The following is a 12,500-nucleotide window of genomic DNA, read 5'->3' on the forward strand; positions in this document are numbered from 1 at the left end:
CACCAACAGGTCAGGTTTTAAGGATATCCCTGCTTCAGCACAGGTGGCTCAATCAGTGACGCAGTCAACGACTAACCTAGCTCCTGGGTGGTATGTGAATGTTTGAGGGAGATGATTAGTAAGCTGGGCAGTAGTGTTCAAATTAATGCTTGGGAGCTTTTGTGTGGGTGAGTAAATAACTTTTTTTTTTTATTGCTGTAGGTACATTCTGGTTCCGGTACTGGGTTTTGGTCCAGACATCCTTTTTTATTTTTTTATATGTATCAATGGGTATTATGCACGGTCTGTGTGATTTTTGTTTATAGCTATGTTTTTAATAATACGAAGGACCTATTCAATATGTTAAGACGTCACTGTGCTGGATGAGATTTTAGGCCCATGCATTTCAACAGAACTGAACCTTTCTCATACTTGAAAACGAGAGGTAACTCTGAATGTATTACTTCCTGTCAAAACATTTTATAAATAAATTCTCCAGCATGGTGAAGATGTCTTCATAGCATGTTGAGGAGATGCCTAAAAGGAATAGTGCAGCCAAAGTCTGCAATCAGAAATATTGTATAAATCATAACTTGTTTTGAATATAGGTGCCCACCGCCAGCATGACAGTGGATGGCAATCCTGCCCTCAACCGTGTCAGATGGACTCATTCCGGGAGAGAGATTGCTGTAGGAGACTCAGAAGGACAGATATTTATATATGACGTGGGAGAGGTATGTGATTTGTCTTCAAGCAGTTACTAATTTGTTTTTGACTTGCTTGTTAAGGGGGTGGCCAACTGCATCACTAAGACCGGTCCTTTTTCAGTTCCTCATAGCATTCTGGAATTTTTTGTTCTATTCTCAGTATAACATTGGTAGTGTAGGAACCTGCTGATAGGGTTTACCTTGACATGGTTGTTGGCTCAGTATGTTTTGGCCGAAAGATAGAACTACATGACCCATACTTATGAGAAGACAACATAGAAATGAACTAAATAATGTGACACATTGGATGTACATTGAGGTTTTTGTTTACTGTTGTATATTTGAGGTCCCTTTCCCAGTAGCATTGCACAAATAAACATATAATACTGTGGGTCTGAGTTATGTGGAATTTTTTTTTGAAGTAATCAAATCATCATGGTGTATATGATTCAACTTGTGGTACATTGTATATAGCCATGTAATATATATGTGTAAATATTATATTTGTGTGTGTACTGAAAAATATTTCCTTACAGCAAATTGCTGTGCCTCGCAATGATGAATGGACCCGTTTTGCTAGAACTCTTGCAGATATCAACGCCAACAGGGCTGACGCAGAAGAGGAAGCAGCAAATCGTATACCTGGCTAAAAGCCTGTCCAATGTCAGAGACCGGGCAAGTTGGCATTGACGTAATGTACCCTCCAGAACTGTAGCACGTTTCTGTTCAAAAGCTAACTTAAGAAGAAATATGTGGATAGGTTCTGTGGACTACAACGATCTATAAATTTCATTGCAAACAAATGCAGTGTCCCTTTTTTATTTATATGTGCTTACATACATACTCCTCCTGGTCTGTGGATGGATGTTACTAGTAAAGCTGACTGACCTTTGCTAAGACTGTCGAGCCTTGGTGTAACGTTGCTGTTGGATGAGCTGTTCAATGATCCACTTTATAAAAACAGGTTAACTTACTAATATAAATCCTAATTATTTTTAAATGAAAATTCCGCCTCAGGATAGTACTATTGCATTAGGGCTCAGTATGTAAAGGACTGCTAATGTTATAGCACGCACAGTGATATGTTATCTTACTGCATGCAACTGTCGTCTGTAGACACCTTACAACATTTGTAGCTTTTATGTTGAGCAAAATGGTAATTAAGTAATGCCATTTTATTAAAATGAAACTGATATTTCTGACTGACTGAAATACTCCTTGTGTCGTGTCAAGTAAATGAAGTAAAAGCGAGGCTTCAGCATTAACGCACATGATCCGGGCTTTATTACCTCTTATCGGTCCAAAGCTGCCTGTTTTATTAACCTAAACACATACAAAAACTGCCTAAAAACTAATATAAAGAACCCAACAAGTGCAGCGGGATCAAGCAATGCAGAGCAATGGACTTTCAACATTGAATATGAGGAATGTCCATACCGCAAGCAAAATACTTCAGATTCTATTAGCAACTATACTTTTCCCTGTCAATAACGTTCTTTCAATGGCGTAAATCTGTACTTGTTCATTTATCATGGGGGTCAATAAAAACAATGTTGCAATACAAGCTTTCACTGAATATAACTATGCACTTCATGCTATCAACAAAGAAACCTTTTAGATGGAAGGAAACCCCAGAAAACATGTTTTTTTGTCTCCTGCCAACAGTTTACACCTGCTGGCAACCCAGTCCATTCAAACACCCTCCAGCTCCCATCCAGCAGCAGAAAAGAGCTGCAAGAAAGGATTTTCCTGCTAGAAATGATGCGGTGTAACGGTGATGACCACATAAACTGCTGTTTTAATACAGTTGGACACATTGAGTAATATGGTTGGAGTCTCCTACTAGCTCACGATCTGTATTTTATCTACACTAAATGACTAGAGCAGGGGTGGCCAACTCCAGTCCTCATGGGCCACCAACAGGTCCGGTTTTCAGGATATCCCTGCTTCACCACAGGTGGCTGTCAGCGACTGAGCCACCTGTGCTGAAGCAGGGATATCCTGAACACCTGACCTGTTGGTGGCCCTTGAGGACTGGAGTTGGCCACCCCTAGGCCGCACTTATAGTGCTGGCGACGCGACCGATGACGTCACCCGTTGCCACCCACGAAAGTTATAATTAGGTTTTCCGCGACTGTCGCCAGCGTTGTTAGGAAAGGGGGCGGGCCGCAGTCTCTGATTGGATTAGAGACCGTCACATGTGGCGACTGTCTCTAAAAAATCAAATAGACCCAGCTTCAAAAAAATTTGCCACAACGTTGCTCCGTCGCGCTTACTATAAGCGCTTGCGACGGAGTCGATGTATTTGATTTGGAGCGACGTCGCTGTCGCAGACACTATAAGCGCAGATTTAGACTAGACCTTTCTAAATATTCATTCTCTTGTATTTTCACTGCTAACCCGCGGAAGGAATAGAAAATATTGACTGCAGAAAAAATAGTTTTGGGGAGATGATCCTGTTTTTTTGTTTTTGGCCTTCTCTACGCCATATCTGCCTTTCTTCTCCAATATAAGGGTGGTGATTAGTGCAAATAGTTTGAAATACACTTCAGTCAGTCTTTACAGGGTATCGAGTAAAAAAATTGCTGGAAAAATGAGATTCAAGAAATTGCTCCTACAATTTTTCTGAGACCCTGTGGAGAGCACATTTAAGGAATGTCTGCGATAGTCTCTGTATTGTTAGGTCTGAAATACTTAATGCCGGCACCGCGTACACCGAACCAATTACCTAAAACTTATTTTTTTTTAAACAAAAAGAAAAGTGGTATTTATTTTGTTTTAATTTCCTCCCTTAGAGGTACAGGCTGTCAAAAGACCCAATGAGCCATTTTCAGTGACGCGTATATCGGGTTAAGTCTGGTAGATTGCTCACAAGATGGACTTTTAAAAAGCATTTTTTAACAAATATCAGACACGTAAGTATTTACAAAATACATACTTTTTTTAAAATCTTTAATTGGGGTGATAATTTTTATTCATTTATTTTTTTGCACCTGATTCTGTATTTTTAAAATCTATTTTATGCAGATCTACAAATATATACTTGTGGTCTGCCTTATGCTTTTTAACATGATATGATTTTCAAGTTGCCCATAATGAGGGAAAGTTTGAGGGGCTTTACTGTACAAACAGATCATCTTCTGTCCTCATTATTTTTGTATTGACTGGGACAGGTTGGGCTATGTGGAAGGAACACTTGTTAGACCTGCACCTCCCAGTTAAAAATACAAATTCTTACTTTCCAAAGAAGCCAAACTACAACTTATATTAAAGAATCATTTCTAATCTGTAATAATTTAAATGTATTAGACGGTATATCGTTTTTGTTTGCGATACAAAGTGTGTGTGTGTGTGTGTGTGTGTGTGTGTGTGTGTGTGTGTGTGTGTGTGTGTGTGTGTGTGTGTGTGTGTGTGTGTGTGTGTGTGTGTCATGAACGTGTGTGTGTGTGTGTGTGTGTGTGTGTGTGTGTCATGAACAATCCCGGTAAACAAATTTTGCCGCCATGAGTCCATTTTTCATTCTAGGGCTTCACTTTTACATTTTAGATGTTTGAAAAATAAATTATTTTGAATATATTGCTTGCTAAAAGACCCATTTAAGAACTAGATGCGAAGAGTTGACATGATGTAAAACATGTACTTTCACTACAAAGACTGAACGCTTTTCAAAACCAGTAATGTAGATCAACTGAATTCTTACCTAGTTGTGTCTGTATGTACTGTTTCAATAAATTCTATGTACAGTAGGGCCTTGCTTTACAGCGTTCCGCTCATACAGCGTTTCCCAATGTATAGCCATATTCATTGGCTTCGGCGCTTGTTCCGTTTCTCCGGCGATTTTCAGCATGACGCGCTCAGCAGCAATGTATCCGGCTGTCACTAAACAACAATTTTAGTGCGTGCGCAACTCCTTGTCAGATACCATTTGTCAGCAAAACAGTCGGTTTACAGCTCTGCACCTGTTTTCAAAGGTACAATACAGTACAGCCGGGCCCCGCTTTATGGCGGCAGCCTGGAACGGAACCTGCCGTATGAGCGGGGCCCTCCTGTACACAAACAAAAGTTCATTTACAGACGGTGAATATTAAGAGGATATAGAGATGCAAATTAGAATGGTAAACAAAAACTGGGCAACCTAGTAATGTACAGTACTTTTGAAATGCATATGTAGCACAGTAAAGAAATGAAGATTGTTTCTAGGTCCTGATGGATATTAACAAGTACGGAAACCCGTTATATTTAAAATATATATATATTTCTGTATCCTATCCTGTGTGGGTCTCCAGTGAACATTTAGAAGTACAGTAAACGGAAAGAAAATTGTGGTTTCTTAACATACAGTCATATGGTTGACTGTGTCTTAGTTTTAAAGCGGCAGTTCAAGCAATATCCTATGTGGTTTTTTTTTAAATCAGTTCTGTACTATGATAAAATATTTGTAGCGTTTAAAAATATATATTTTTAAAGACATTTTAATGTAAGATGTTACAAGCATTTTTGTTCCTATAGCAACCATTTACAAAGTCACACCCCCTTCCTCTTCTGAAACAGGCTCTGGCACACCCATTTTGGAGCTGTGCCCTCTCTAGCAGTGCACCAATTGTATCTAGTGACTGCCTGGTCACATGACCTTCCCCACAGAACTTTGCATCTTGGGTCCTCTTCTGCTGCACTGACAGACATTTAGTGAACCCCCGAGCCAAATCTTCGCCGATCGATCGCAGGAGAACGGTTCGATCAGCAACTTGGCTAATCACTTGTCAGTGTGTAGATTGTGTTGATGCACATATTGAATGCAAATGCTGCTTTAAACCATTGAGATACCCCAGCTAAGAATCACAAGTCAAGTTTACAAATAAGCATTGATAAATGTTCCCCTTCATTTGTTAAAAAGGAGACCTAAGCTAAAGGCAAAACATGCTGGGCTTGTTACATGTGTAATACCCAAGCATTGATAGGTTTTCATCTTTAACTTAATAATAATTGCTAAATGTTTAGTAGTTTATAGCCTCTGAATTTGGATTGACTAACTATGAGGGGCTTCTTTGTAAGTACCTTGATCGGACTGCAGGATCATACAGTCCTACGTGATCATACAGAAAAATGTGAAAAAAATCCTAACATTTACTAAAAGTAAAACTTCCTTTTAAGAAATAAGGGCCTCATGCAGAGAGCATAGAATTTTAAAATTGGCGAATTTCATAAAAAGTAGCTTTTTTGGAGAGTTTTATTCTCCATATGCAGAAAAGTGCGAATTCTGCTATGTTTAACATGGATGCGTGTGGCGAGTTTAAATTGGCGAGATGCGCGCTTCAGAAACGTGTAAAAACAAATTTGCGCCTTTTTTTTCCCCTTTACTATAGGCGGCGAGCGCCATCTTGCCATCTTTTCCTGGCGCGGCAAAAATCGCGCCATTTTTTGGCTACTTGCCGTTCGCACCTCTCTGCATTCGGAGAGTTTTAAAAATGGCGAGATGGAGGTTCTCGCCAGCCGCGAGGCGAATTTTAGCAATTGAAAAAACAAAATGGCGCGTTTTTCGGAACTCGACATTTTCTGCCGGTTTCTGCGCGAAATTGTACAAAAAATGGCGAATTTCTAAATAACGATGCTCTCTGCATGAGGCCCTAAGCTTGTTGCATTTCGACATTTAATCACAAATATTCTGGGAAATTCTCAGTGTGAAAAAAAAAACCCTAAATAAAATTCCATTAGAGGAAGCTCATACAGTGACTGGCTGTTGTAATCAGAGCTGTGTCTTCAGGAGGTTAGTCTTGTTGAATAGTTTTTAAGAGGCATACCTTCAGGCTTTCCAACAGGTTATCTCATCAAAACTATCCCCTCTATTTTCAATCCCAAATCATGCTGTTCAATTTGACATTTGCCCTGTGTGTTTTCATCACCTTTTTGATGGTAGATATGGAGGCTGCTCACTTGGAAGAGACAGGATCATTCCATGTCTGCCTAGACTCCATCATTTGCATTTAATTGTTGTCCAGCAGAGAATAGAATTAACCCCTTGCAGTCCTTGCTGTTGGTCTTTTCTGCAGCAAAGTGTTTGGATATTTAAGCCAAAACTTACAAATGTATTAGATGCCGGGTTTTTTTTTGCCTACAAAGTTCGAACAGATTTTAACTAGAATCTTATTAGTCTGTGTATGACCATGACACTTATCAGAAAGATACAATAAATTATTGAAATTATTGAATAAATTGTATTGCACGTTGTATTTTGCCAGACTGAAATATTTAAATAAAACCAAAAAGATTCGTTTCTCAAGGATTTCTTCCAGTATTCTAGTACGATGATATGTATGTACCCAATCATCAGTTTATACTGGTTTATCAATGATTCACATGGGTATGTTTAGTTGCTGGTTAACGGTCAAACATTATAATAGACTGAATTTTTACAAAAATATATTTATTTTTCAATACTACTTTGTCTATTAAACCCAGCAGGCAAAAGCAAATTTTGTCTTTTTACCAAAACCTGGTTTTAACTAATAATTAAAGACTCTAACTCATTATGCAGTTACCAATAGTCTCTCATATTTCTAGAAAGGTAGATTCCATCCTAGAGATGGCTGAGTACATTTCTTTGAAGCAGAAATGTAATGTACCTTGGAATTGAAAGGCGCTTCAGATATAGAAGTTATTATATTACTTCTGCTACTACTTCGATCCCAGCAGGAATTCATTCCCTAATGGTGCTAACATTGTGTACAATGCTCTGCAGGTCACACCAGTTATAACAGATAAAATTGTCGTCTCTGGAGACTTATACCTAAAAACACAGTCTTAACCCCCTCTTGCTGACTGAGCAGCTTTGTCGTTAAAGGGTTCACAAATTCCCACTATCTTATTAGTGAAAAATTATTTGGCAAATATATTCATATTTATACATTTATTTTAGCAAGATTTCAATGAAAAACTGCTCTGAAAGGGAATTATATTTGACATACTTAAATGTATCTGTTTCTATGGGCCTACCATGACATTGTTCAGTGCAAATGGATCTTGCATAATGGATTGGACATCTCTACCATTGCTCTGTGAAAAGGCTTAATTACACTCCCAGGAGATTCATCTCTCTAAACAGCAAAAATTGCACTTTATATGTCGCATGTGAATAGCCCTAATGATTTTGTAGCACAGTGGTGCTCAACTTCAGTCCTCAAGACCCTCCCCTCCACCAGTTGAGGTTGTAAGGATATCCCAGCTTCAGCACAGGTGGCTCAATCAGTGGCTCAGTCTTTGATTGACCATGACCTGTTGGGGGGGCCTGAGGACTGAGTTGAGCACCCTTGTCCTAGCACATGCCCATTTGATGCCTTCCAGTGTCACCAGATACCCTTTGCGTACCTAACCCTCTTGCTGCTTCTTCTTTTAACACCTCCGTGTTCTTTTGATCTTCGTTCCTTTGAACTCAACTGAGAATTTAGTTCAATAGTTACTGGGCTCCTTAAACACTGCATGTTCTTGCTTCGTTCGTTTTGGCAATTCTAGCTCTATGGGCGGAGTAGTCTGTTTTATTTGTTTGTGATATCAGATGTACTACAACTGTTCCTAAAGTTGCCAGCAACCTCCATTGTAGTGTAATCGCAAAGCCTCCACCACTGTATTCTTCTCTGCTGTTTCTCACAATATTAATGAACTTCTTTGGCACAGTTTAGTCTCTTGGCAGCCATAACAAAGACTGATCTTGGTTCTCCAGTCTTTGTCCCTTCCAGTTTAACTGTGCATGTTCCTCATTATTTATCCATTATCTTGTAGTGTTTTACAAAGCTGTTTTGGTGCATTTACTTTCTTACTTTATATACTGTTACTTGTTGGCAATCTTATCAGCTTCGCTGGCTCTTGTACTAACAATTACCTAATTGTAATGCTCCATTCAATAAAGCTTATAGAACCTATCACCTTACCACTAGGGGTGCCATATTGCATATCGGACTGCAGTGGTTACACTAAACTCAGGCAGTGGTTACACTAAACCTATATTTCCACTCAACTATAAAAACAGCGCTGATTACAGATACATTCATCTACAATTATTGAGGGGTGTAAAAGAATTTAAAAAATGTAGGTTTAAAAATGATCAGGTTAATGCACCTACCATATTTCTGAACATATTGTGTATTAAGTATTAATTATATCTTTAACGGTGCATGCAATGTCTTGTATATAATGTATACCCTGCTCATTATGTAACTGTTTTTGTAAACATGTATTATTTGTCTTAACTCTGTGCCCAGGACATACTTGAAAACGAGAGGTAACTCTCAATGTATTACTTCCTGGTAAAATGTTTTATAAATAAATAATTAATTAATCTTCGCTTAAAAATGTAAGAAATAGTGTATTTACCTTGTTTGCTATGATAGTGGGTTAGTGCATTAAAGCAGCAGGTCAAGCAATATCCTACATGGTTTTTTTTAACAAATCAGATCTGTACTATGTGAAAATACTTGTAGCATTTAAAAAAAATGTTTTAAAGACATGTTTCTAATGTAGGAAGCATTTCCAAAGTGACAGCCCCCTTCCCCTTCTGATAGGCTCTGGCTCTTGAGCCCCACCCTCTCTCTAGCAGTGCACCAATTGTATCTAGTAACTGCCCAATCATATTCCAGGACTACATTGCCCACAATGCTGTGCAAGAACTGAATTAAATAACCCTCCGCAAGCGATCGATTACAGGAGAACGGATCGATCTGCAGATTGTATTGATGAACATATTGAATGGCAGCTTGAACTGCAGCTTTAGTCTGACACAAACCCATTTTTTATTGCATCAATGAAAGGTCTTTTTACATTCACAGCCATAACCTTATAGCCATGAAGACAGCATACATTGCAAAGGCAACAAGCTGCGGTAATTCATTTTGTCCATCAGAGCTTAGTTCTTCAATTTAAATGTACAGTAAAAGCAGTGGGTTTTTTTTTGGTGGTACATGTTGGTAGGCTGTACTGATACCTTTTTTTTCAGAGTGAAGTTGACACGGGACCGATGTGTAATGCTCTCCAAGAATTGTCCAAATTAAGCTTGGACTTGCAAGAGCGCAGAATGTACCTGTACAGAGCAGGTCAAAAAAAAATAAAAGTTCTTGTACAGGATTTTGAAGAAAGATGAACGATCCCACGCGCTTGCTATGACAATGCCACCAAAGTCACTGAAAAATCTACTCTTCCAGGGAGTTTCACTTTACAAAAAAATTGCAAAAATGATCCTCCAATTGATCAGGATGTATTTTACAGACAATTAAAAGAATCAATCAAAAAAGGATGCTTGATAGTGAAGATGCTGATTTAGCGCAATGGTCTCGCGTGCTTGATCAAAAACATTCAAAAGGGAACAGAGGGGTGGGAGAGGCGTTTTACATTTACTAAGATATGAGTACCACCACCACTTTTTTTTTTTGAGTGCTTTTTTTTGTTTGGGGAAAAAAATTATTGTAGAAATACACTGCTCAGTATAAGATAATCATGCCAAGCTTCAATACTCGGAGGCCATATGCAATACCCCAATACATAGCAGCCTGTAGATATCTCACCTACTCATTTCAAAATAAAAATACTTCCTCAGGGCTAGATGCCTTAAGCTCTGTTAGCCTATTTAACCTGACGATAACATAAATAACGGTTGGTTATTCTCTTTTGTGAATATCCGTTACCATTAACCTAACGTTAGCCCAACATATGGTGAGTGCTCGTGATATGCAAAAGAGACGTTCCCCCTAACACCACCTATCCATTAAATGCCATTCAGGTTAACACTAAGGGAGAGAGTTTACTAGGCTCCAGGTGACGTATACTTCCCCAAACACCTTTATGCAACACATAGGTGTAACAAACACCTTTTATACAGTACATGTGCACAAGAAGCAACATACCTGGAAAATATGCAAATTTAAGTCATGTGACATTAGTCTGCATATCCAAATTAACATATTGTACAGGTGTCTCAAGTGGTTTCCTTTTTGTGTCTAGGTATCATGTATAGATTCCCAAACGCACCTTTACAAGTCATTTGAGATGCGGAAAAAACGAGTATCTCTCTCCCCCCAATTTAATGTGATGGTAAGCTTATGCTAATGATTTAAACAGTTGTTTTTGCATACAATTACTTTTGTGTATATACGTTAAATGAAAATAACATCCGTTACTAATTTAGGAAACCTGACGTCAGCCCTGATCTAATGGCTCTTAGTTAGGAAGAGAGAAATAGTTGTATCTCGCAGATCTGTCTCCTACATACTGTATGTACCTACTCTGCCACTTTCCTCAAAGTTGATCACATTTCTGCCAAAACAGGATTTAAAAAAAATAAATGGAAGATCTGATGGAATCTTTACTACAGTTAATGAATTCCACCTGACACCTATTACTAAAATGCCTGAAACCATTCATAACCATGATAGATAGGGTTGCCAGGCTCCTGCACGGCTACATTATCAAGCAGTAGCCAATAAGGATGGAGAAAGCTGAACAGCCCTGCTCTCTTCCTGCTCGGGGAAATCCTGCGGCCCCCCCAAGCCAGTCAGCTTACTAAGTCCAGAGAGGTAATACCGGACGGACACATACATGTCCATTATTACCTCATTTTGTACTGGACAGTGTCCAAATACAGGACAGTCCGATTCAATACTGGACACCTGGCAACCCTGAATTAATGAACCTACTATTTCATAACAAAAAAAAGGAATGCAACAAAACATTGATGCTTTATTTCCATAAAATACATCAATATGAGAAAAATAATGAATTTAAATCATATCTAATACATTATATAATCCCATGGGTCTTAATAAAACACTTTCAAAATGTTCTGTACATTTTCCACCATTCAGAATTGCACCACCACTTGTAAAAAGAGTAACCGATCTTGTTCATGTGCCACAATGTCTCTGTACAGATGTACAATATGTACAGTAACAATAAGTGCAAAGCCATGTAAAGCAAAACCTATGAAAACAATGCATGCCCTCTTTAGGGAAACAAGAATACATTCTATGCGCTGATTTGAAGCCTGACATCTCTTCTGTGCAAACAAGTGATTCGTCTCAACAAATTAATATATTATATAGAAATAACTTTATAATTGGACAAGCAGCTCCGATAAACCCACATGCAATTGACCAGATAGATACTGTACCGTTGCTTCTTTAAATACTGTTCGTATCGCACCCTTTGACAAGGCTAAAACGTCTCAACATTGTACAGACGCTGCAGATGTGGGCTAAGGTGCAGCCACGCCAGGAGACCTAAACTTGGGAAGGTAAAGGCCAAATTTGTTCTCTATGCCAGCAAACGTTGCTGTGGCCAGTCTGTAACCACCGATGTGGTCTGGGTTTGCAGGCGGAAGATCAGAGATTCTGGTCTTTGGAGCAGGTTCAGCACCAGCAGGTTTGCTGTCAAGAGAAACAGAAAATGTTTTACCGAAGAACGCGAATGTGCTATCTGATTGCAGCACAAGGTTGTGACAACAACCAATCGGGGAGCTCCATACTGTAAAGCTCTTTATTTTACCCCCAAAATGCTCCATTTTGCTAAGCTCAGTGGCCTTATTATCTGGCTCCAACAATGCCACGTGTATGGAACGTTCAGACACTGGACACTATGATTGGCTTAGACAGTTGTCATGGATACAGTGGACGTGCTGTCACTCTACTCAACAGCTGTTTAGAATGTTCCATTCATCCACAGTTCACGGGGGAGTTCAACTTGAATTCCAATTTTAAACCTGCACGTTTAAGACCCATATTTACATTAGGTTAACAGAGTTACTGTGATCGTTTGAAATAAGAGGCTGCCATGCTT

The 12,500-nt window shown here is 38.9% G+C and overlaps 1 protein-coding gene and 1 long non-coding RNA gene across 3 annotated transcripts in view; one reads left to right on the forward strand and one right to left on the reverse strand.

Moving 5' to 3' along the window:
* Positions 1-7: 7 nt before the first annotated feature.
* LOC142481179 (uncharacterized) lies at positions 8-9,877 on the forward strand. 2 transcript variants are annotated; one of them, XR_012795623.1, is made up of 4 exons: positions 8-713; positions 1,223-2,460; positions 3,482-3,601; positions 9,670-9,877. It is a non-coding gene; the product is annotated as an uncharacterized LOC142481179 (long non-coding RNA). The 2 variants fall into 2 exon arrangements; XR_012795624.1 differs by lacking the exon at positions 9,670-9,877 and adding an exon at positions 5,238-6,884.
* A 1,515-nt stretch (positions 9,878-11,392) lies between these two features.
* LOC142481180 (electrogenic aspartate/glutamate antiporter SLC25A12, mitochondrial-like) overlaps positions 11,393-12,500 on the reverse strand; it is a 13,903-nt gene continuing 12,795 nt past the window's right edge. Inside the window, exon 5 of the mRNA XM_075582750.1 lies at positions 11,393-12,091. Within this exon, the coding sequence (XP_075438865.1) occupies positions 11,920-12,091 (172 nt within the window). The 3' untranslated portion in view covers positions 11,393-11,919. The remainder of the gene's footprint in view (positions 12,092-12,500) is intronic.

This window comes from Ascaphus truei, unplaced genomic scaffold (assembly GCF_040206685.1).
Source record: "Ascaphus truei isolate aAscTru1 unplaced genomic scaffold, aAscTru1.hap1 HAP1_SCAFFOLD_2458, whole genome shotgun sequence".
Lineage (NCBI taxonomy): Eukaryota > Metazoa > Chordata > Amphibia > Anura > Ascaphidae > Ascaphus > Ascaphus truei.